Source organism: Osmerus eperlanus, chromosome 5 (genome assembly GCF_963692335.1).
Source record: "Osmerus eperlanus chromosome 5, fOsmEpe2.1, whole genome shotgun sequence".
Classification (NCBI taxonomy): domain Eukaryota; kingdom Metazoa; phylum Chordata; class Actinopteri; order Osmeriformes; family Osmeridae; genus Osmerus; species Osmerus eperlanus.
In genome coordinates this window covers 20,631,039-20,656,524 of record NC_085022.1, presented here as the reverse complement: position 1 = coordinate 20,656,524, position 25,486 = coordinate 20,631,039, and the positions used below count along the sequence as shown (strand labels likewise).

The window sequence follows — 25,486 nt, the reverse complement described above, 5'->3', positions numbered from 1 at the left end:
TCCATATATCCACAGACACATACACCCACACAGACACAGTCAACCACACACACAGACACATCCATATATCCACAGACACATACACCCACACAGACACAGTCAACCACACACACAGACACATCCATATATCCACAGACACATACACCCACACAGACACAGTCAACCACACACACAGACACATCCATATATCCACAGACACATACACCCACACAGACACAGTCAACCACACACACAGACACATCCATATATCCACAGACACATACACCCACACAGACACAGTCAACCACACACACAGACACATCCATATATCCACAGACACATACACCCACACAGACACAGTCAACCACACACACAGACACATCCATATATCCACAGACACATACACCCACACAGACACAGTCAACCACACACACAGACACATCCATATATCCACAGACACATACACCCACACAGACACAGTCAACCACACACACAGACACATCCATATATCCACAGACACATACACCCACACAGACACAGTCAACCACACACACAGACACATCCATATATCCACAGACACATACACCCACACAGACACAGTCAACCACACACACAGACACATCCATATATCCACAGACACATACACCCACACAGACACAGTCAACCACACACACAGACACATCCATATATCCACAGACACATCCATATATCCACACGCACATGCTCCCACGCACACAGTGTAGGCTACTACTGTATGTGGGGAGGGAGCCTCAGAGTCCCCTTTTAATCCAAGTAGATCCAAGGGAATGGAAGTGCCTGCTGCCAGAGGTGCACCTCCACCTCAGTCACATGGTGCGTGCAGCACAGCTCCACAGGGGGCCAGCTGATAGGAGGATATCGATGGAGGGCTTCTGTGGTGACCCGGGACCCTGTCATGAACAGGAGGCGTGGGAGTCCTAGCAACCCTGAGCTCTGATTGAGAGATGAGATGGCACGCGGGCCAGGGAACAGGCTGGCAGGCCAGGCAGGGAACCTGAGCCGGCATGGAGGTTCACGGAGCCCCTAAGCCGGGGGGAGAGTCGACCGGCTCATCCCAACCTCCAGAACCTCGTGTCAAAACACTGGTCTTTACGCAAAACTCTCATCGCCAAAAGATAGTGGAAAACATGGGAGAGGACGAGGGCCTTTCTGCAGAGTGCAGGTCAAGCGTTATTCAAAATAATCAAGTTGCATTTGCCCCGTATTGATCCTCAAAGCAGTGATGGGATGCATACTGACATCCTAATTGTTATTTTATAGTATGCGTCTCAAAAATAATTGAAATTGATTGCCCTTGAAAATGGGTCCCGTGAATGAACTGGGGTTGTTTATGCGTGACTAGTACAGTCTGTGTCAGGTGACGTGTCAGGTGACGTGCTGGCCACTCACAGCCTCAGTGTCCTCTGACTGGCGTGTGGGACCCCCACTAGGCCCACCATTCATACAGCACACACTTTTATACTGGGTTACTATCCAACATTGTATATCCAACAGTGTCCACATGCTACAGGTTGAATTTAAGTGTACTGTTAAAACAGTCAAGACTGTATGGTGTAAAGTGCTGTGAAGAACACATAAGACCTGTCTGCCGATAAACTTCAACTGACATACTTGACTGCATTTTAATTAAGTGATTTAGAGGGGTGCTAATCCATAGGTCCATAAATATTTGGACATTGACACAATTTTCATCATTTTGGCTCTGTATACCACCACAATGGATTTGAAATGAAACAATCAAGATGTGCTTTAAGTGCAGACTTTCAGCTTTAATTTCAGGGTATTTACATCCAAATCAGGTGAACGGTGTAGGAATTACAATACATTTTATATGTGGCCCCCCCCTTTTTAAGGGACCAAAAGTAATTGGACAATTGGCTGCTCAGCTGTTCCATGGCCAGGTGTATGTTATTCCCTCATGGGAGTTCGTTATTTCATTGACAAGGAGCAGATAAAAGGTCTAGAGTTCATTTCAAGTATGGTATTTGTGTTTGGAATCTGTTGCTGTCAACTCTCAATATGAAGTCCAAAGAGCTGTCACCATCAGTGAAGCAAACCATCGTTAGGCTGAAAAATCAAAACAAACCTATCAGAGAGATAGCAAAAACATTAGGTGTGGCTCAATCAACTCTTTGGTACATTCTTAAAAAGAAAGAACGCACTGGTGAGCTCAGCAACACCAAAAGACCCGGAAGACCACGGAAAACAACTGTGGTGGATGACAGAAGAATTATTTCCCTGGTGAAGAAAAACCCCTTCACAACAGTTGGCCAGATCAAGAACACTCTCCAGGAGGTAGGCGTATCTGTGTCAAAGTCAAAAATTAAGAGAAGACTTCACCAGAGTAAATACAGAGGGTTCACCACAAGATGTAAACCATTGGTGAGTCTCAAAAACAGGAAGACCAGATTAGAGTTTGCCAAAAAACATCTAAAAGAGCCTGTACAGTTCTAGAACAACATCCTATGGACAGATGAGACCAAGATCAACTTGTACCAGAATGATGGAAAGAGAAGAGTATGGAGAAGGGAAGGAACTGCTCATGATCCAAAGCATACCACCTCATCAGTGAAGCATGGTGGAGGTAGTGTTATGGCGTGGGCATGTATGGCTGCCAATGGAACTGGTTCCCTTATATTTATCGACGATGTGACTGCTGACAAAAGCAGTAGGATGAATTCTGAAGTGTTTCTGGCAATATTATCTGCTCAGATTCAGCCAAATGCTTCAGAACTCATAGGACGGCGCTTCACAGTGCAGATGGACAATGACCCGAAGCATACTGCGAAAGCAACCAAAGAGTTTTTTAAGGCAAAGAAGTGGAATGTTCTGCAATGGCCAAGTCAATCACCTGACCTAAATCCAATTGAGCATGCATTTCACTTGCTAAAGACAAAACTGAAGGGAAAATGCCCCAAGAACAAGCAGGAACTGAAGACAGTTGCAGTAGAGGCCTGGTAGAGCATCACCAGGGACGAAACCCAGCGTCTGGTGATGTCTATGGGTTCCAGACTTCAGGCTGTCATTGACTGCAAAGGATTTGCAACCAAGTATTAAAAGTGACAATTAGATTTATGATTATGTTAGTTTGTCCAATTATTTTTGGTCCCTTAAAAAGGGGGGGGCCACATATAAAATGTGCTGTAATTCCTACACCGTTCACCTGATTTGGATGTAAATACCCTGAAATTAAAGCTGAAAGTCTGCACTTAAAGCACATCTTGATTGTTTCATTTCAAATCCATTGTGGTGGTATACAGAGCCAAAATGATAAATTGTGTCAATGTCCAAATATTTATGGACCTAACTGTACATGTGGGATAACATCTAATACCTCACTTGCAGTATTCTACCAATGGATGTTAACTGACAACAATTAAAAAGTGTATTGGTTACCTCAAGGCATCTTTCATCCCTGAAGGAATTATCTTTTTCAATCTTCATTGCTATTGCATTCATGTGTTAATCTCTGCTTTCTTTCACATTACTCCCAAGCGTCAATCATCTACAAGGGCTATCCACTTTGAATAAATTGAACTGATAGTGCCTGCAGCCGGAGGGAATTACCATCTCTCTTTTCTAACTCAGGTGGCTTCTCCAAACAAAAAAAGCAATTTACCCGAGTCAAACTTTTAATCATGCGTCTGCCTGCGTGTGAGCAGTGAGGTGACAGCTCTCGCCTTCTGATGACACCGCGCCACACTGAGAAGAACTCCCCATACGGGCAATCACCACGCAGAACAAGTTCATATTCATGAACTGTTCAGAGGGCCTCGGGCACCTGCCCTCTGTTCCCAGTGCAAGAAATTATCTTGTGGGTGATTAGCATGTTGGTCTAGTTAGCATACCAGAAACCTTGGAGCTTTGAGCTAACCTCAGGTCAAAGAGCTGGTCAGTTTAACCAGACCAGGTGCAGCCAATTTGACAAAGTCAACAACACGTTCATGGCTGCCATGAAACCATTTGCCCTTGTGCGCCCCCTCCTCCCTCCATCCTCTCCCACAGGCCTTTGCCACTTTCCTTATCATCCTGTCCACTATCTCTCCCTATTTTTCCTCTCAGATACAGGTCTGCTTTCTTAACCAACTTTTCTCTCCAGGTCAGATATGATCTGTCCTGGCCTTAGCTCTCGGTCCAGCCCAGACTCAGAGAATGAAAGCCGGGGAGAATCACATTACTCTCTCCATACCCTGTCTTTATTGGGTTAGGTCAGCCAACAGTGAACTGTCATTTTGCCATCATGGAGAAGAGGAAAGTGAATTAAAAAGGTTCAGACAGCACCAATTGGCAAATTGTTGCTCACGGTCAATTTCAAAGTGTGGCTCTGGCTCAGGATTGACAAATAGAATAGGTCTTGATACAGAAGATATCTTTTTCAATTTGAGAACCAATTTGACCAAATTTTGGATGGTGAAGAGGATAATGAAATGTGAGTAGATTAAATAGCCTTGGCTTTAAGCTGACCTTGAGAACATCGAGACAGGGATGCAGGAGCAATATTAATGGAGCAGCCCTTCCAATCACTGCCTTGTCTGCTATCTATAGAACCACTGTGTAATCAGTTCCTGCACCACTACAAGTCAACAAGTCCATTTAATAGATGTAATAAACTGGAGAATGAGGTTCGCCAATGCAAAAGACATGTCCTCAGGCCACAAAGGCAGATCGATATCTTATAACCTACACTAATTCAGTCATTGTGTACCGATTTATAATACAATTTCTAATATAAAATATCACATGGAACCAGATTATGGTTAATGCTGAGATAAACCTGCGTCAGATATAACAGCATGCCTTGTCCCGTGTGTGTGTTGTGTTTGTGTAGGAGTTTTTGGATGTTTCTGTGTGTCCATGCGTGTGTGTGTGCGCGCGTGTGTGTGCTTCTGTGACCCTGCGTGTCAGGCTGATGATTTTATCAGGAAGTGACACGGTGCCTGCTGTTGTGAACGAGCAGGGACAGAGAGAGGCCAGGAGAGAGAGAGAGGCCAGAAGAGAGAGAGGCCAGGAGAGAGAGAGGCCATGAGAGAGAGAGGCCAGGAGAGAGAGAGGCCAGGAGAGAGAGAGGCCAGGAGAGATAGAGGCCAGGAGAGAGAGAGGCCAGGAGAGATAGAGGCCTTCCCTCCAAACACGAGGGACTCAACTGGAACAGCACGTACCACAAACCAGAGCAGCCAGAGCATGGCTGAACTCAACTCCTAAACATATCATAATAGAGGATGTCTGTGTGGGTTATGATTTCTGGAAGGTGTCCTGCATGCATGGATCATGGACAGCTCAAAGAAACACGGTCAAGTTGCGCTACGATCCTGCTAGCTGCAGACATGTTCTCAGGAGACTGACAAGAGGATTATAAAATCATCTCTAATAAAATAAGAGATCTGACACACTTCCATTATCCCCAAGCTTTCCTGCTCTGATTCTCTCATTAGGCAACAGTACCACCCTGTGGAGATATGTATGCACTGCAGCACTGTGAAGTTGCACATGTGATTCCGATGATATAGAGGGATTTGTTAACATTTAGTAGCTGTGCAGTAAATAACTTAATCCAAAGAGTTAACAAATGAGTCACTATAGTTTACTGGTAGCTACTAGTCTAGGAATGTAAAGAAACAAAGGATAAAGGTTCAGTGCTGTGAAAGGCAGGCCCTGAGGTCGTACAAAGAGTGTAGCCTACACAGCTTAATCTGAGAGATTTCGTGTCTAATTGCATGCTAAATAAAATTGACACTAACAATACACTTCAAAACATTTGCAATATTAGTGGAGCTTTTTTACATGAACGTTGAACTTGTCTGACGTGGCAATGAAAATAGGACAACTAGCTACTAAACTAGAAATTGCTATAATGTTCAAATGGTACATTCTTTGAATGCCAGTGTAATCGAAGAGTACCAAGATGGCAACGAGGTAAAGGGTTATTTATAGGTCCAGGGCATCCTATGGATGGAGTAGGGTAATGTATGCAATGAGGATCAGGAATATAGGCTTTGGCTACACGAAGCTAATTTGTCAGCGGTAGCCTACTTTACATGAACTGTGATTTTGTTGTCATTAGAAGGGCTCTCAAGTTTTAACAAAAGTTTTGCGTGAGATTACCCTACCTGTCAACGTTTGGGTACTAACATCCTGGAGAGCGGGGGACTGGTGTATAACTTGACAGCTCAACTTGGCAGAAAATGTACCCCGTATGCCTGCGACTCGTCCATTATTTGGACAAGTTTCCAAAGTTGGTCTCTAGACCCTGACAAATCCCAACTGCTGTAATTATGTCACTATTAACAAATCCACTGAAGAGGGTCTCAGTAATGGAAGCGAACCTCGCACAACGAATACCTCCGTTCTGTAGGGTGTCCTGTTCAACTTGTTGTCAACTGACGTCAGAACATTGGTCACGAACAGCTGTCGTGAGGGTCGGAATAGGGGGGGGTGTTTCGTTAGAAACTCCCGATCTGCAAATCTTTTGTAGGGTAAGATTATTACTGTTTTTGTCTGCAAGTTTAGCAATTTGTCGTCGAGTTTCCTGCATAAAAATTACCCACAGCTAACAAGTTGAACGGTGTGGGTAGGTTCAAGACCAGTAACGCAGACTGAATGAATAGTGTGCTCACTCTCAACCTGTCGCTGCTCGTTTACAGTAATATTAGTGTGCTACTATTTAGGGTGAACTGTCTGAAAGTTTTGTTAGTAGTTGAAAACGTGGTGTGTATAAAATGTAGGTCTTATCGTCTCTGAGAGTATAGGCCCCAAAATGTTAACTACCTTGTCTTCAAAATATTGCAACATTAGCACCTACAACCAAGGCCGTATATATCCCCCCCGATATTCAAATCTGGTCAAAATGTCGCCCCCCCCCCCCCCCCCCCCCCAATATATTGATATAAAAATATAAATGTGCTACGCTACGATAGGCAACCACGCACGCTGTCTGAAATTATCATAACAAATTTAATTCGTCCCCCCCAATGTTGACTCCATGGTTACGGCCTTGCCAACACAAATGTTTCATGCATTATGTTAATTATACCCAATCTTTTTTCAATTAATTTATTCCTTTCTTCCAGCCTATTCAATTATATTGAATTATTGTGTTCGATTTAGCTAAATCATTTAAGATTCTGTTGTACATTTGCCTCCTCGGCATGCAGATAACATACCTTATTCTTCCAGGATTCTCCCTGTCAGGATGACTCTGCAGTGGACTGTGGTGGCTCTCTTTCTTTACGTGGAAATAGCTCTCATTCTCCTCCTCTGTCTACCCTTCATATCAGCCAAGAGGTAGCCAAGAGTAGAGGCCAAAACATAATTCCTTTTCTCCCCAGTAGAGTGCATCAATATTCTCTCCACAATCCTTTCATCCTAAACGCTCCCTTCTCTCTCATACAGATGGAGGTCTGTTTTCAATTTGAATATATGGAATTGGTTATCTCCTTACTGGAACAAATGCTTCTTTACCATGATCATCATCCTCATAGTCCTCTTCCTGGGTGAGTCTGTTTTCAGTGTGGTCTCTAGTCTGGAGTTGATTGTGGAAAAATTGTTGCAATGCATGCACGTGTTAACTGTGGTCGACTGTGAGGTAGTTAGTCTTGCTGACATTTTCTGTGCTTCTCCTTTGACCTCTGCCCTCTGTGTCATCCCCTGGCTCAGATGCCCTGCGTGAGGTGAAAAAGTACTCCGCTTCTGAGCCCATGCAGGATGCCAAACTCAACCCCAACCTGTTTGATCACATGCACATGAAGCTGTTCAGAGCCCAGAGGAACCTCTACATCTCAGGCTTCTCTCTGTTCCTCTGGCTGTGAGTGTTTCCTCCCACACACTCAAACTTAGGGGGCTTCCCCCTGTAGTTACGCTCTGCCGATTTGTATGTCAAAATTATGTTCACTGGTGTGTGTTTAAGTGACACGACACGTGAGGCCAAACCTCTAACTAGCCTCGAACTCCTCTAGTGTTTGTTTTTTATCACCATACGGATCTAGCTGGCTGTTTAAGAAACGGTCTCAGGCACAGATGTGATGTTTCAAAATACATCACAAAATGAAGGTCTGGGTACTTACAGAGCCTACTTGGACAATACTGAGTTCTCCCTCCGACCCTCTCTCTTCCCTTATGCGTCTGTCTCCAGAATCATGCGGCGCGTGGTCACCCTCATAAACCAGGTGGCCAGCTCCGCAGACATGGAAGCCAGCCTGCAGGTACAGACAGACAGTGCCAACCAATCAGCCAAGAAGTACCAGGAGGACAACCTGCGACTCAGAAAGGTAAGAGAGGGGGAGCGGGAGAGAGAAGGGGAGGGATTGAGGTTGAGGTGAGGGATTGATCAGAGGCCAAGGGGTTGAGGGGGAATAATTGAGGGAGAGAGTGAGTAATTGAGGGAGAGAGTGAGTAATTGAGGGAGACAGTGAGTAATTGAGGGAGAGAGTGAGTACTTGAGGGAGAGAGTGAGTAATTGAGGGAGAGTGAGTAATTGAGGGAGAGAGTGAGTACTTGAGGGAGAGTGAGTAATTGAGGGAGAGTGAGTAATTGAGGGAGAGAGTGAGTAATTGAGGGAGAGAGTGAGTACTTGAGCGAGAGAGTGAGTACTTGAGGGAGAGAGTGAGTAATTGAGGGAGAGAGTGAGTACTTGAGGGAGAGAGTGAGTAATTGAGGGAGAGTGAGTACTTGAGCGAGAGAGTGAGTAATTGAGGGAGAGAGTGAGTAATTGAGGGAGAGAGTGAGTACTTGAGCGAGAGAGTGAGTAATTGAGGGAGAGAGTGAGAACCTGAGGGGACTGTGGAGTCCCCTCGTCCCACCTAGCTGGTCTGCCACATGTGACCAGGCCATGCTGGTCGTGTCTTGGCTAGTGAAGAGATCCTGACTCTGTGTTTTGGCCGCTCAGGTTCTGCTGGATGAGGAAAAGGCCAACTCGGCACAAGCTCGACAGGTAACCCACAACATTGAACTGGACTCATCATTCTGTCCAGTACAACTTGATGAGTCCAGAACAATAATGATGAACAGACTGCAAAGACTCGGTAAGATCTAAACTATTAAACAGGTGTTTTGGTAAACATTGAAATGTGTCCCTGCAGATTCTTTATGATGGAGAGGGAGGAAAAAAAGATAAATAATTGTGAACGGCACCAACGATGACATCGACGAAGACAAAAGCTTCCTGTAAACCTGTATGTGGATCTCTTTAAGCAAGTGTTTTAACCCATCAATAAAACAACAATATGGTCAAAGATATATATACCATGTGTATTCTACACACAATTAACACAATTAATAATGATCCTTATATATTTCCACGACAGGACAAAAATTGCATTATTAGTGAAATAGGTTTGAAATCCTCTTTGAAGCTCGGCCAAGACGAATGTGCATTGCTTGGATTAAACCCAAAGCCGTCTGCATGTTCTATCAAAGCTACTTTACTGTGAGGCGAAAGGATTAGAAAACAGAGCAGAGGTGTGTGTGTGTGTGTGTGTGTGTGTGGAGCGGGTCAGGGGTTTAAATACTATTAAACACCAACATCATGTTGTTTACCATAGAGGGTGAGGATGAACGGATGAGATTGTTGTTCACAGATTGTGTTTTTCCCTGTTCATGTAATGCCCTTGTTTGTTTACGGACTAAATCAATTTGACAACGAGCTATAGGGGTGTATTAGTGCATAACCACGTATTATTAGGCTGATGTGGAAAAGCGTTGCGTTCTGGATGACATTATGAAACTTGAGGACTCGGAACAGTATTTGTTTAGTGGCACGTGGTTTTGTCTATCCGTTTGCAGAAAATAAACATTTGAACAAACATGGTGTTTGAGGTTTCATGCATGATATTGAGTTTACTAAAGATGTGTTTTACCATACAGATTATTATGATGGATGGCTTTTATAGAAACCTAGTGTGAATAAGATTGTTTCCTTACCCAATGTTAGTCATTTTAATTTAACATAAATCAGCAGTAAGGGAAAGACACTTTGAAAATGAACTGTATTAAAATGATTAAAAAGATGAGGCACACTGGTGAATACACATACTTTACAATCAGGTAGATACAGTTAGGTACTGGAACCTTGAAGTCTCCTCACAAGTCACACAGTATATACCTTCAAATTCAAACTTTGGAAACATAAAGACCGTTAGACCCACAACATTGCTATTACAGAATTTCATCTTTTTTTGTGGGGTGGGGGCGGGGGGGGGGAATAAAACAGCAATGTATGTGTTAACGTTGTCAATAAATACACACCTTACTGTGCATTTGGTTGAAGGACTGAGGAATACAGAACTGTGATGCATTCTTGAAGCGTAAAAAGAGATGGCCACATATACAGTCACAAGATATTTTCCTGGTGACCCAGTTAGTTTCTGCTGCTGTATGCCTCTTACTGCTCTGACTGCAACACAGCTTCATGGAGATGCATACAAATGGAGAGAGCTGTACACAGTTCCAGTTATAACCTTTCAAACCCTGTAGGGACAGAAATGCTTAAAGAAAAATATAAAGTGAAAAATAGTCTGCCTTCAAAATGGCCGATAAGTCCACAGTCTTTGACTCACAACGCCAACATAACAACAAAAATCACATTCCTTTCTACAAAAAAGACGGTTCCATTTATATAAAATATGTTTTTTTTTGTATTTTTGTTTACATTCAAGAAATAGCATTTTTTGCATTTATATGAAAAACAACTCAAATAATTTCACATTTGTCAACAGAATTCCTGTACAAATATATACTCCGTGCTCTATGAAAGTGTCCGTGGCAGCCTGTCTACTCTTCAGACCTCAGGTCGTACACGGAACAGCCCCACCTAGAACAGCCCCCCCTAAACAGCCCCACCTAGGACAGCCCCACCACTTATCCAGAGCGACTTACAGTCCCCACCTAGAACAGCCCCAGGGAGGCCCCAGGGAGGCCCCAGGGAGGCCCCAGGGAGGCCCCAGGGAGGCCCCAGGGAGGACACACGGTCTGGGGGGGATCACAGGCGTGTCTCCCTGTCAGGGTTGAAGTCCAACACCCGTAGAAACTGCTCACAATGTATTGAGTTGCTCTCCTCCTTCCTCAGCAACTCTGACTCTCTGTTCCCATTGGCCAGGGCTTTTTTCTCCTCTTCCTTGATATGTCTCTTGAGTAAAGAGAACCCCAGGATGCACAGGAAGAAGGACAATGTTCTCAGGCCCAGTGTCAGTCCCAGGTACAATATCCTACAACACAAACGAGTATCTTAAAGTCGAATACCATCCCAAGAGAGCAACGACTCCCAACTTCTAACAGTTTATTGTATTGACTCGGTACTGACCTGTATGCTGTCGTGTTGTATATCCTACACGCTCCTCTTCCTCCACATCGCTTGTATCCCCACTTCAGACAGGTGGTGTCAATGATGGCCCCAAAGTAGATTGGGGCTGGGATTCCAGCTGCAAGCACAGGAAAGGTGAGGGTGGGCCGACGTAGCATCACAATGACAACATGTCGAACACTCAATGTTTGTGCACCGAATCTGAAATACAGAGGGTTGGGGATATTTCTAAAGCAGACCAAAGTGACATCATACCAAGGGTTCGAGTAGCCAACGTGTGAACACCAAGGGCGAGGGATTTCAATTCTGGCTTCATACATCTAAAAGAAGGACAGATAAGTCAACATTCGATAGGTTTAACCCTTGTGTTATCTTCGGGTCATTGTGACCCATCAGTCATTGTGACCCACCGTCGTATTGCGACAAATTTACCGCATACAAAAATAAAGTGAAGCATTTTCTTTTAACCGTTGGGCTGTCTCAGACCCCCCACATTGCGAAGGTTAAAAGAAAATTATTTGTTTTTGTATTGGGTAAAATTGGGTAAACACAACGATGGTTTGTTATGAACCTTTGGGTCATGTGACCCGAAGGCAGCACAAGGGTTAAAACCTCTCAAGAGGCGCAGACCGATGGGAGATTGCAGTTCAGCGTCCTGGCAAGTGGGGGGGGCTACTGACCTGATGAGCAGCACGAAGCCGGGCGTTCCTCCCAGCGAGATGATGAAGGAGCTGAGCACAGAGAGAGCCAGGAAGTAGGGGAACACTTTGTCACAGTTGTCCCTGTGGAGACAGTGTCCCAGAGCTGCCGTCAGGTTTGCTGTGTGAGAGCCTGCAGACGCCACACATCTGCACTGGTCGAAAACCTGGTGGGCGACACGGCGAGATCAACACACGAGGCTAGCAAAAACACATCAGCTCTGTCACTTTTCATACAGCTCATCACAACCTTGTGGGATGTGTCAAAAAGCATGTTAAATTGAAACACCATCGACCTAGACAGAATATGAGGTTGTGTGTGTGTGTGTGTCTCTGCACACATCAGCATAACAGCCATAGCGAGAGCCAGGTGAGCCAGGTGTCACCAGCTGACCGTGGTTTTGCCGGAGCCAGAAGACGATGAGCAGCCAGCCAGACAGGGCGACACGTAGGTGATGCCGTTTTCACCACAAACGGGGTCCCAATCCTTCCCGGAACACAGACAGCCGGAGTTACACTCCGAGAACTGAGAGCTCTCGTGGTAGGACAAGCTCTCCACCCTGGGCGTGGAGGGAGGGAGAGAAAGGGAGAGAGAAATAAAGAGAGAGAAAGGGAGAGAGAAATACAGAGAGAGAAAGGGAGTGTTGGAGAAAAAGAGAGATAATGAGAGAAAGGAGAGAAAGGGCACATGCATGTTAACATTAAATAATAATGAATCAAAGCAAAGGTTGACATTACAAATATAGACATCTATCTGAAAAAGTGTTGATAAGATACAGATTGTATCTTTTCACTGTAAAATGCATTGGTCCGAAATGCTGCAGTCCCAGGAACAACATATAAGCCATTCACTGGCTGGCGTGTTCTATGAGAACTGCTTTCTAGAGGGGCTCTATAAATAGACCTTTCCAATTAGACATGAGGGAAGAACATGACATTTGCATACAGTGAGGAGAGGAGGAGAGGAAGAGAGGAGGAGAGGAAGAGAGGAGGAGAGGAAGAGAGGAGGAGAGGAGGAGGAGGAGAGGAAGAGAGGAGGGGAGGAGGAGGAGAGGAGGAGGAGAAGAGGAGAGGAGGAGAGGAAGAGGGGAGGAGAGGAAGAGAGGAGGAGGAGAGGAGGAGGAGGAGGAGGAGAGGAGGAGGATGACAGGAGGAGGAGGTGAGGATGAGAGGAAGATGAGGAGGGGAAGAGAGGAGGGGAGGATGAAAGGATAAGAGGAGGGGAGGATGAAAGGATAAGAGGAGGAGAGGATTGCGTACCCGGTGTAAGACACAGTGATTCCTGCCACCTTGGCGTTCTCACAGCCCAGGGTGAAGAAGAAGAGGGACAGGAAGTACCCCAACAGGGAGGTCCCAAAGGCAAACTTGGCCGCTCCCATGATGCCCATCTTGAACTTCTTCATGATCACACCCCCAGAGAACATCCCCAGAGCAACGGCGGGGATGTTGATCATGCCTGACAACCGACCAATCAGGACAGGGTTAGACACGTCACGGGGAGGGACCAATTGCTCTTCGGGAAAGGCATCAAAGTCGGCGCGGCTCATTCATATCAAAGTGGCTTCATCCATATTTCATGTGAAGTGGTCATGTCATGAGAGATGAAAATGTCTTTTGATGCTTGAAAGGATGGGGAGATATAGGATGTGTTTCTGAAAACCCCTCGCTCCCTCACTCCACTACTGCACCAACTCATTTAGAAGGGGGGAGGGGGAGAGGGGGGGGGGAGGAGGGGGGGGAGGTCAAGTTACAGAAGCATCAGCCCACTGTTTTAAACAGTACCTTTTAACATGGCAACATGGTCACTTAATGTCTCTTTTATAAATTATACTTTCACATTCATTGTGTGTCTCATGTCACAGTGAGTGCAGTAATTGCGGGGAAATCACAGGCATCAATGGTGCAGCTGTCATTAGTAGGACAACTACTAAGACATGAATAATAGATAAAAGATGAATCATGAAACTCTCAATTTACAATCCAAGTTTCGTAAAAGGAAAAAAGAAAAAAAAAAGTAGATATAAAAAATTAAACGATTAAAAAAATAATTTCAACACAACTTTCAACAGCACATTCTGGTACGTAACACAAAACAAACAGACACAACTCACCCATGAGAAAGTTTGCCTTCGAGGCAGACTGGCCGTAATGTTGCTCGATGTACTTGGGTTTATAGGTTACCATGCCAATGAGCGAGTTGAATTGTATAATGGTCACGCACAGATAAATGCCGTATAACGGATTCCCTAGAAGAGTTTTCAACGTTGGAATGAATTCTGTGGGAGGAAATAAAACAGAATTATGTAAATACATTTAATTCCATATATAAAGGTCTTGCACTGATATAGTCCTTTATTGACACTATGCTTACCTGATGTATTGTGTGATATAGTATACATTATTTAGCAAATGCTTTCATCCAAAGCAACAACCTCTTGATCCAGAGTCAAGTGCTCTATCCACTGAGCTATACCCTCCCAACCATCGAACTATTCCATCACTATTTCATACAATATCAGTCAATACTGTAACATATCAATACTGTAAGATATACTGTGGCACTAACAGTATAGTACCCGTGTGCGCTACCTTTGGCCATCACATGGAAGTTGGCAGGTTCCTCTGGCCTGAACTTGTGCTGCATGGTGGGCGAGTCCCTGATGAACCTGGCCTGCTCTGGGGTGCAGCTGGCATCGTGCTTCTCAAGGGGCATGGGCAGAGACTTGGGCAGGAACCAGAAGGGCACAGCGGACATGAGGGTGATGGCCCCGGCGATGAGGTAGCCCAGCCACCAAGCGCCGACCCACCGGGCGTCGCTAGGGGTGATGGTGACACTCTCTGTAGAAGGGGGGGGGGGATACAACAACTGAGAAACAGCACCTCTCTCCTCCCCTATCCCAACATGTACACTATTACCATATATACATAAAACATGCACACATATATATATATACTATATACTACTATGCAGTGCTGTGGAGTAGAGAGTCTTGTGATGTTACATCATTATTATAATCCTACAGCTGTAGCAGTTACGTAAGGCTGGACAACAGGCTGCCTCTAAAGTCACTCACCCATGTCCACATATCCAACGTCCACATAGATCTTCGCACACAGAGAACCCAGTAAGTATCCAAAGACCGGCCCGATGATTGAGATGGTCTGGACACAGCCTATAACAGAGACACGTGTCACATGCATTTATGTGCCCTCTGAATATCCATGCCAAACATCTGCCGGGCCATGTAAAAGCTGACCTAGTTGCGATGAGAGGAAATAATGAATTAATAAAAAGCGCTTTGAGCATGAATGCGCATGAATAAGGGAGTCAGATGGCTGAGCGGTGAGGGAGTCGGCTAGTAACCTGAAGGTTGCCAGTTCGATTCCTGGCCGTGCAAACTGACGTTGTGTCCTTGGGCAAGGCACTTCACCCTACTTGCCTCGGGGGGAATGTCCCTGTACTTACTGTAAGTCGCTCTGGATAAGAGCGTCTGCTAAATGACTAAAATGTAAAATGTAAATGTAAATGAATGCCAAGGACATTCAGAGCCCTCATACACTTAACATACAGAATGTGTCTGTTAAGTGTATGAGGGCTCTGAATCTGTCCTACGATGTACAACACATGATGCACACATCTCACACCATCACACACAAGATGACAGCTTAAATAAAAAAAATAAAAAAATACCAATATAGAAAGCTGCGTTTTCAGATTGTGCATAATCATCGATGTAGGAGATTCCCAGTGGCTGTACTGGTGTCTCTCCTATTCCACGTAAGACGTTCCCCAGAAACACATAGACCCACATGGATACACTGGACTCCCTCTCGCAGCCTGCAGGACACACAACCACATCCAAAGATCGGCGTTATCAAAACAACATGATGACATTGCCTACTGTTCAAATCAAAGACACCTCCTAGACAGACTAGGAGGAGGCCGACTGTGGTGTGGGTGTGTGTGGATATGTTTGGATGTGTGGATTTGTGTGGATGTGTGTGGGTGTGTGGATGTGTGTGGGTGTGTGGATGTGGTGTGGATGTGTGGATGTGTGTGTGTGTGGATGTGTGTGGATGTGTGTGGGTGTGTGGATGTGTGTGGTGTGTGGATGTGGTGTGGATGTGTGTGTGTGTGTGTGTGGATGTGGTGTGGATGTGTGTGTGTGTGTGTGTGGATGTGTGTGGATGTGTGTGGATGTGGTGTGGATGTGTGTGTGTGGATGTGTGTGGATGTGTGTGGATGTGTGTGTGTGTGTGTGTGTGTGTGGATGTGTGTGTGTGTGTGTGTGGATGTGTGTGGATGTGTGTGTGTGTGTGTGTGTGTGGATGTGTGTGGATGTGTGTGGATGTGTGTGTGTGTGTGTGGATGTGTGTGTGTGTGGATGTGTGTGGATGTGCATGCTACTGACAGAGCTGTGTAGGGTGCTGTTCCCAGGTCTCACCTGTAGCGGGCAGTATAGAGGGCATGTCACCTGCTCGCCCAGACTCAGGTGAGCTTGCTGGACATGGAGAGAGGTTATTGGTTGAATTCACTGACGATCTAACTGATGTTTCGAATTTATAGCTGTGTACAAAATACCAAGGTGACTGTTAAGCAAGGGGAAGGAGGAAGTTTCGGGCATTATTAGATTCTTAGAATACACAAAAAGATCAACTAATGTAAAGACACAAGCAATGTAAGCAATAACAGCCATGCACATCATAACCACTATGTAGATTAGATGTGTTGCTACATTAAGCGAACATCCTAACTGTTAATGGAACATCAACGTGTTCTTTTTGTTGGCCGTTTTGCAAAGTTCCAGTCGACTCACCGTCCAATGATAAAATGAGGCATGGCGATTAGGAAAGTCCCCAAAGACATGAGGACACACCCTATGGCGATGACCTTTGGCCTGTGGAGCTTTGCGCCAAAGTAACTCACAAAGGCTATGACCAGCAGGTTACCTGAGAAAGCATGGACATGAAGGGGTGGAGAGGGGGGGCGGGGATACAAGGACCACAGCTTTATTAGAGTTAAGACTTTCAACTAGCAGAGCTAGGAGCACAGTGTTTTTAGCCATGGACCCGTCACCCGAGGGAAACTGCCCTCGGGCTCAGCTCATGTGCTGTGCCAGAGGTAACTGTGTGTGGCGAGTCTCAACAAACACCGGTTCCTAACGGGTGCTGACTTGTGGACTTCTCAGCTGGATCTCCTGCGTCCCCATGGAAACGATGCCATTGGAAAAAAACACATCCATACTGTCATCTATGGCTTGTGATGTTGTCTATTGACAGGGTTGACAAGGACAGCACCGGGCTTGTAACCTTATGAATCTACAGGGGGATGCTCCTGAGTGCTTCATTGACGTCAGTTAGCCAAATCTCCTCATCAGGAGGTCAGAAAAGGATGTAGAGAGCAACACAGCCCTGCTCTTGCATCCAGCTACACAACAAAGAATCAGGGTGGGCATTTACAGTTCTGTGTTAAAGTCTTAGCCACCCAAGATTTTTCACACAAGTATTATCTTAAAGGCAGGGTAGGTAATGTTGTTGTTCACATTTCCTGAAATGGACTTCAAATCCTGAAAGCAACCAATAACTCTAAAGGTTTGACAGTAAATTGAAATGGGAAATGGGGGTGGGATATTTTGGTTTGAATCCTTTCAAACTGGAGGTAAAATTGCTAGGTTCGCAAAACTTACCTACCCTGCCTTAAAGTATTAGATTTTTTGTCTCTTGTATTTGTGCAGCACTCAAAAAAAGTGCAATGTTGAGAATGATTGTGTTTAGTCTTTTCACTTAATTATGTCTAAAAGCATTTTTGCAAAACTTTTTTATTTGTGCCTAAGACTTTTGCACAGTAATGTATGTGTAATAAAAAATATTCACATGTAGCAGTGCGCAACCCATGACCACACAGCAAGGTTGAAAGAAATAAGATCCATTTATGTAATGACAGTGTGCAAGAAGTGTACTCCTGGCTTTACATTAGCATCCGAAAAAAAGAAAAAAATCAATATACTAGCTATTGTAAGTACACCTACACAAAGACAAACCACACAGAGACACAGACAGCTCACTCACCTATTTCAAAGCTCCCATCTATTACCCCTATCAGGTAGCTGGGAATATCAAACCTCCTCTCCAGCTGTGTGATGGTGCTCTTCATATAGCTTCCAGAGAGAGCCTTGGAGAAGTAGGCAAAAGACAAGGCCGCAAGGAACATCTACAGACACGGGAGACAAGCCAGAGAAGAAAAACATCAGAATCCAATCCTGAAAATGTTTAGCCTCTCTCTCTCTCTCTCTCTCTCTCACACTCTCTCTCTCTCTCTCTCTCTCTCTCTCTCTCTCTCTCTCTCTCTCTCTCTCTCTCTCTCTCTCTCTCTCACTCTCTCTCTCTCTCTATGACAAAGTTGAATTTTTGGGGGGGCATTTCACCTCCTGTTTAGAAAACACTGTCACTTAAGTCTTCACGTTTACAGCATTACAGAAGGTGGACTGATTAAGCCTAGTATCAGTATGAAGAGAGGGAAAACTTAATGAAATGGGTGAGAGCGAAAAGAACATGCTGTAGGAGAGAAAAGTATCGCTCCAGCATGTTGGGCCAGTGAGCTGCTCTGAGGGGCATGGCCCCCTAGGGCCACAGAGCACAATAGCCGGATTAGGGGAGCCAATCTAGTGGCTGGGAAGTCGGAAACATCCATAGCACTGACGGCCGGTGACTCAGATGTGGATAATTGGAAACAGGTGAGCCTCTGCTCCAGTCTGCATGGCCACGGACGAAAAGAACCAGGAGGTGGACGAGCTGGGCGCCAGGTTAGAAAGAGTATGCGTGGGATCTCGTCTGTGTGCATCCTCTGCTCGTTTACACACACACACACACACACACACTCTCTCTCCTTCCCAACATACTCCCAAAAGGCACAAGGCTGAGGTGAATCAGAGTTTAAAGTTTAATGTAGATACACAGGAGCACTTGTTTATTTTGGGCCTTCGTTTTAAAAGAGGGGCCAGGTATTGGCCAGGTATATGTTTGTTTAGGTGGAAGTCCCAGCATCTGGAAGCTTCTTGGCCTCAAATGTTGTTATTGAGGTTTCTGTGGAAATCCTCTGGTGTATTTATTATGCGAGTTTCCTGTTTTCAGAGAACATGGACAATATTGCATGTAGTGGCTGTACAGTAGAGTACAGTAGAATAGTGTAGTACTTTATTAATCACTGGGGGTAAATTGTAAAATAATAACAATGATATGCATTCATAACTTTAATATTCAACCTCTCAGGCTAATAGAGTGCACATAAAATACAACACACACAAACACTGCTTTAATACAGTATGCACTTTTCACTAAACACTAATAAGAGGATTGGCTCGTGAGACAAATTCGATTTAAGTGACATTCCTGGTGACGTGGGATCATGTGAACAAACAAACAAGGCATGGAGACTCCTTCAATAGGGTCTATTGTTTAGTTTCAGAAACCATGTCACGTTTAGACTTATTTTTCCTCAAGACCTTGTGATGAAGTGCTATATTTAGGTATGGCCTTGCCATCTATTTCCAACTCCTTCTATTGTGTGCTACACTGTCACTAGGAGACAATCATCTATTGCTAGTATAATTGTATTCAAAATCTTAAATCAGTATTGAAATGGATCTCCAACGACTCAAAACAAGAACTTAAAAAAATATCAGTAGAGCAGCTCCCTGGATATGACTCATTCATTCTCCTCATCTGGTCTTTCTCAGTACATCCATTACTCCATTTGCTTTGAAGTGGGAGTATTTTGGACTTCCTTTTGAGTGCCCATCGGGTGGGAAATTTCATTGTGCTAATGCCAAGACACAATCAGTTATTTGCGGCCGCAGTCAGGGGTGTGCCCAAGGGTGGGGGGGGCCCGAGGGTGGGGGGGGCCCGAGGGTGGGGGCCCAGGCCTACGACAACTGCGGAAGTGACAGAGCTGGTCACTTCCTCAGGTCAGGGAAGCTCGTCCTGGCTCACACTGGGGTCCCTCTGCACCCCACGAGGCAACACAAGTGCACTGAACTGCACATGCGCAGTTATACTTAACAGTTCTGCATCTCTCCAGCCATGCCAGCTCTCCATGGGGCGAAACACACACACGCTTGCACGCATGCGTAACCCAGTTTAATCGGTTGAATGTACCAATGGAAATGCCTCCCACCAGCGCCATCGAAAATCCATGTTTAAAAACAGTGTTTTGGCTAAAACTATGTTTTAAGAAAGGTGGCTGTTCAAACCTAAATGTGGGCAAGAGAAGGAGGAAACAAGTGTTGACTTGCGACACCATGACACCTGTGACCCACACACACACACAGGCCTGGTCGGCCACTCGTCCAGAACCAACTGCAGCTTAGCTTGTGGACTCATTACTGGACAGCTCCTAGTGAGTGGACTCATTACTGGACAGTTCCGAGCTAGTGGACTCATAACTGGACAGTTCCTAGTTAGTGGACTCATTACTGGACAGTTCCTAGTTAGTGGACTCATTACTGGACAGTTCCTAGCTAGTGGACTCATAACTGGACAGTTCCTAGTTAGTGGACTCATTACTGGACAGTTCCTAGTTAGTGGACTCATTACTGGACAGTTCCTAGTGAGTGGACTCATAACTGGACAGTTCCTAACTAGTGCCTCACTTCACAAATGTGCAGCTGTAGACAAAAACCTACACCCACCCCCATCCAGTGTCACCCTGACTTCCATGGTCAGTATATCATTTTTCTGTATAAAGTTACACATCATTGAGTATCTGACGTCGTTCCTTCGGCAAAGCAGGGATGTATTTTTATCTCGGTATAGCAGTCCAACAGTGAGGGAGTCAGTGTGAGCAGAATCTCTCTAACCACCTGTTAGGATGAGGTCAGTCGGTGGCCGGAAAGATGCACGACAATTAAAAGTGTTGACTTTGTTTCTTAGAACGAGCTCGGATCATGTGACCAGTGAGTCTGGACACATGTTCATAACGATAAGTGGACTGTGAAGGGGCCTCAGAAGATGACCTCTTGACCTCAGAAGGAGACAAGTCTCTCTTATACAAAAACTCTGCGTATCACCACCTCCAGTACCAACCCAGCAAGAGACCCGCATGTTCACCAAAACTCACCTGGGCTCAGACTACAGCAGGGGAACCAGAGATGTGAAGTGTGAAGGGTTGTAATCAGCCTATGACAGACATTCCTGGTGAAGCTTGCTGCGAATCAGGGAGCCATGTTTGTGTTCCTGTGGAGGGCTGTCATGTCCCTGGACACCAGAATAGTCTGAATGTCAGCTGCATAATTACGACGCGCTGCAACATGAGGATATTCGCATGCGTGACAGGAAGTAAAGTGGGCCTACACTTAAACCTACACTGTGGCATGTCAGGTGACATGTTGATTAGGGTGGGAATCTTTTGGTACCTCACGATTCGAATCGAATTTTGGGGTCACGATTCGATTAAAAATCAAATTTTTGGGAGAAAAAACTAAAAAACATTTTTTTTTTTTTACGACATTTTTGTTGATGTTGATGCTTCCAATCAGGCATACATGAAATCTAACATTGTGTTATTTAACAGTAAGAGAAGGAACGTGTTTGATCGTTCTATTCCCAGGTGACCTATTTCTCCAATGACACCTTTAAGAGCCATCTTGACAACAGGGGAATTCTTTGTAACCCAAAACCACCTCGAAGCAACCTCCATGCCCCAAATAACACAGCCCTCCTGACACAACATGATATATGGAAGCTGGTTCACTGAATCCTTCTTTACATTTATATTTAGTCATTTAGCAGACGCTCTTATCCAGAGCGACTTACAGTAAGTACAGGGACATTCCCGCGAGGCAAGTAGGGTGAAGTGCCTTGCCCAAGGACACTGAATAAGGTCCGTTTCCCTAAAGATTCAACCTGGCAGTCAACACATGGTAACTACTTAATGACTGACTGCCTCCTGACTCGGCCCCCTGACTCGACCTCCTGACTCGGCCCCCTGACTCGACCTCCTGACTCGGCCCCCTGACTCGGCCTCCTGATTCTGCCCTAAGCTGAGCACATGAACCACACATACATGTGTTCTCATTTCAGGGGAATAATAATAAAGGACTACAGCAATTAGCATGCAACACCAAAACCTTTTTTTCTGGTGTGTGGTAGTGTGTGTGTGGGAGGGGGGTGAGGGGGCTCGGGTTTAATCAGAACAACCCCCTGGTCTGTCTGTAAAGCTGTGAATCAGAGCGGCTGCACTGCTAATCAGCTTTTGATTATAGCCACAGCTTTGTCACCACCTTCTCCTGACTCCTCCTTCTCCATCAGCACCTGTGTGTGTGTGTGTGTGCGTGTGTGTGTGTGCGTGTGTGTGTGTGTGTGAGTGTGTGCCCGAGCGCCTAAACGCTACTGGGTCAAACAACAAAAAAGCTTTCTTTGCTGAGACTTGGGACATGTTTTCTAAAGCAGCACACACAGAATCACAGACCCACACAATGCTACACCTTGCAGGACCATTAGTCTCGTAGCTCCACTCCACTGCCCTCATTAGGCACATTCTATGTGGAAGAGAAAAAAACTGCTGACAAAGGAATTAGTCGGGCTTCCACTGGTGTGCAGTGTCTGTGTTGTACAGGGGTCCTCTTTGTATATTGTTACAAGAAGAAGTGGGGGTCACGGTGGTCCTTACAGTACAACACAGCACAGTCCATAACTTATTTGTAAATCCCAGACCGGTGGTGGTTTGGGGAGATTACAACAGCAACACTGTCTCGGCCTCGTGTGTTACAGTAATTTGGGAACACAGAGAGAGAGAGCGAGGGAGATAGAGATGTCCTCACCCTGGCTCTCCAACAGGACTAGAACACTGCGCATAATGATCTGACTCCTTCATTACAGTGTACCACTGTACATGTCCTAATGATCTGACTCCTTCATTACAGTGTACCACTGTACATATACTGATAAGGGGCAAAGGACCAAGCAGACGACAACTAGCGTTGCCGAACATTCATCAAGCAAAATTTATGACAAACGCACACACTTTCTGTGGACTGTGAAAATGATAGTACAGAGAGAGAGAGAGAGACAGAGAGAGAGTGAGAGAGAGAGGGGTTAGGGAGGTGATAAATAGGGCTTGTCTGTTAAGTGTGTCACACAAGCAGACATACAGTATGCATCGTCTCCAGTTCCTCAGGGTGTGAGGAGTGGAACACCCCAGAGACATGCCAGTAGCATCACATTTCAAACGCTTCTCTTTTCTGGTCACATGGGAGAGGGGCTTACCCTCAACAACCACATGGACACTCCATGCTCACGCTACAATCCGACAGCACCACAGATCAGAGATGGAGATGTTACAGTGAGTGGAGATTTAAAGAGAGAGGAGGTCAGAGGTCAGAGTCAAGCCCACCGGACACGCCTCTCTGTGACCTCCTCAGTGACCCCTTAAGCCCAATTTATACTTAGGTCGCAGACACTTTTGAAAAGGTCGCCGACAGAAATGACCTCTCGGTCGACATTTTTAACCGTCGCTTAGAAGTGTCGCCTACCAGGAGAAATTTCTACTGGCGCTGATGTCGTCACATAGTGAAAAATGAAAATGGTCAGTTAAAATGATTCTGTTTACGTCACGCGAACCTTGAGCACAGGCGACTGTTTGCCGAAGTATAAATGCAGCAGCCTGAGCGACACTTTTTTTTTTTCGTCAGCGACCATTTCAAAGGTGTCCGCAACCTAAGTATAAATTAAGCTTTATTGTTCAGACGGGACCACGGAGGTGACTGTGAAGAGCCACTGATCTCCAGGTGTACACACCGATCTCCAGGTGACTATTCACTGATCAACCAGTGCTTTGAGGTGGAACGTTCTGGCCTTAAGCCCTCATAGGAATATCTCACTCTTAATACTCAATTCATATCACGATTCCTACCCTTGTTTAACATGACAGGACCCTTAGCCTAAATACCCCGTGAGAGAAGAGATTACACTTTGACTGTTCCTGACTCAGAGCTTTGACGAGGTGGTTGTCAGCAACCGATAAGCAACTCTCTCACACACTAGGATTTGGTTGGTCCTGCAGAATCAGAATCAGTCAGGGCTGAGCTCTGTGCGTATAGGTGACTCCCAGCAGTGATTTGCAACCCTACCTTAAGACTGGAACAATTAGAGATCTGTTTTGTGGGAGAGGAAGGGCTGTCTTCTGGGGTCCATCTCCCCTTTGATGATGTGTCCATCCTCGTCTGGTTCTTTGAATGTTCCCTTGAAGTCTGCTAGCTCTGCTTGACTAACACCTGTTGAAAATTAGTAACAGGGGAACATTTCAGTCTAAGTAGAGCACAGTGATAGTCACGCCAACACCTTTGCTCCAGATGTGTCCGCAAGCCAGTAGGACGCACGACTTGTTGCCAAACTACAGGGAATAAAATGTGAATATCATGCAACTGCCACTCTTCGGATTTGTCTGAAGTATATCTAAAACAACAACGCATGCTTCAAGTTGATGCAGAAATTATTTTACAGATTGATTGGTGACAACAAGAGTTTGACAAAATGACAGGAAATTAAGGGACCAGTTGTGGACCGTCAAGCTCCTCCCTCGGCGGTGTGCTAATGTGCGTCCAAAATTGGTCTTCAAGTGATGTGCGCAACGGCAATCCCAGTAAAAGTTTCAAGGATGCAGCTGCCCTAAATGTTATTTGTTTTGTATTAAGCACCGTAAAAATCCCCAAGAAAATTATTGCCTTTTGCCTTGAAAAAATACAATAGCCTATTTTGTTTTATGATCCATTATAACTTCAAGGAAGAGAAAAGTTATGAATACCTTGATCCCTATCCACGCGCACTTAGCTTAATGAAGCAATGCATATTGAACCGCAAGGTGCGTTACAACATGACTCGGTTGTGTGCGCACCCAAAGACCGCTGTTCGCCAATGGTCAGCTTTTCCGTTTCAATTTGATAATTAATGCGATGTATATTTCAGTTAAACCGGAGCATTAACAAATTAAATTCAACATCGCAATAGCTGCGTTTAACATAACCAAGAAGCCTCAACAAAATGACAAAATGAAGATCAGCCTCTGCTGTAGGCTAAGCGATGATGTTGTCAAGTTTAAGATTAAAATAGCCGAGTAAAGTCTGCAAAGTTTTGCTGTTACACACAAATTACTTACCCCACTTTTCCTGACAGTGAAGGTTCCAATGGTGCGTATTCCAAACGGGAGAGTCGTTGGGCTATCACACTACAGAATAACTACAGAATAATTCAGTCTAGCTGGTTCGGTCGGCAGCTGGATGTCAATATCATAGGCAATCAAACACAGTAAACCGCTCAGTCTTTGGAGAACAATCCTCTTAAACGCATAAAATATGTGAAATCGTTGTTTTCTGTGAGGTTCAAGTAACAAGCCAACAGAAGCTTCTTCTAGACAGTTCATATAAATTCCTTTTTGCAAAATTGATTGGCGTTTAATGCACACGTGATGCGTGCTAGTCCGAAG

The 25,486-nt window shown here is 45.1% G+C and overlaps 2 protein-coding genes across 3 annotated transcripts; one reads left to right on the top strand and one right to left on the bottom strand.

Annotated features, from left to right (window-relative positions):
• The first annotated feature begins 6,339 nt into the window (after window positions 1-6,339).
• LOC134021552 (B-cell receptor-associated protein 29-like) lies at window positions 6,340-9,815 on the top strand. 2 transcript variants are annotated; one of them, XM_062462506.1, is made up of 7 exons: window positions 6,340-6,491; window positions 7,192-7,299; window positions 7,408-7,508; window positions 7,672-7,819; window positions 8,147-8,282; window positions 8,900-8,944; window positions 9,093-9,815. In XM_062462506.1, exons 2-7 carry the CDS (start codon window positions 7,208-7,210, stop codon window positions 9,129-9,131), a joined length of 561 nt encoding a protein of 186 aa, XP_062318490.1. In that variant the 5' UTR covers window positions 6,340-6,491; window positions 7,192-7,207; the 3' UTR covers window positions 9,132-9,815. The 2 variants fall into 2 exon arrangements, with proteins under 2 accessions (XP_062318490.1, XP_062318492.1); XM_062462508.1 differs by lacking the exon at window positions 6,340-6,491 and adding an exon at window positions 6,536-6,586.
• Window positions 9,816-10,911: 1,096 nt separating this feature from the next.
• slco1c1 (solute carrier organic anion transporter family, member 1C1) lies at window positions 10,912-25,484 on the bottom strand. The gene is made up of 15 exons (XM_062460739.1): window positions 25,160-25,484; window positions 24,135-24,278; window positions 18,079-18,220; window positions 16,827-16,959; window positions 16,455-16,576; window positions 15,701-15,847; window positions 15,084-15,182; window positions 14,599-14,847; window positions 14,121-14,285; window positions 13,270-13,465; window positions 12,404-12,569; window positions 11,992-12,176; window positions 11,567-11,631; window positions 11,312-11,429; window positions 10,912-11,216 (listed from the first exon to the last, which is right to left on the bottom strand). The coding sequence occupies exons 2-15, from the start codon at window positions 24,219-24,221 to the stop codon at window positions 10,991-10,993; spliced, it is 2,100 nt and encodes a 699-aa protein (XP_062316723.1). The 5' UTR covers window positions 24,222-24,278; window positions 25,160-25,484; the 3' UTR covers window positions 10,912-10,990.
• Between the last annotated feature and the right edge of the window lie 2 nt (window positions 25,485-25,486).

Excerpts from the sequence above, each read along its gene's own strand:
- slco1c1 (XM_062460739.1), bottom strand. The coding sequence starts at position 24,221 with ATGGACACATCATCAAAGGGGAGATGGACCCCAGAAGACAGCCCTTCC. Across the intron at positions 11,632-11,991 it reads GGCTTCGTGCTGCTCATCAG|ATGTATGAAGCCAGAATTGA; the intron begins GTCAGTAGCCCC and ends TCCTTCTTTTAG. Across the intron at positions 11,217-11,311 it reads TACAACACGACAGCATACAG|GATATTGTACCTGGGACTGA; the intron begins GTCAGTACCGAG and ends TTTGTGTTGTAG.
- LOC134021552 (XM_062462506.1), top strand. The coding sequence starts at position 7,208 with ATGACTCTGCAGTGGACTGTGGTGGCTCTCTTTCTTTACGTGGAAATA. Across the intron at positions 7,509-7,671 it reads CCTCATAGTCCTCTTCCTGG|ATGCCCTGCGTGAGGTGAAA; the intron begins GTGAGTCTGTTT and ends CCCCTGGCTCAG. Across the intron at positions 8,945-9,092 it reads ACTCGGCACAAGCTCGACAG|ATTCTTTATGATGGAGAGGG; the intron begins GTAACCCACAAC and ends GTGTCCCTGCAG.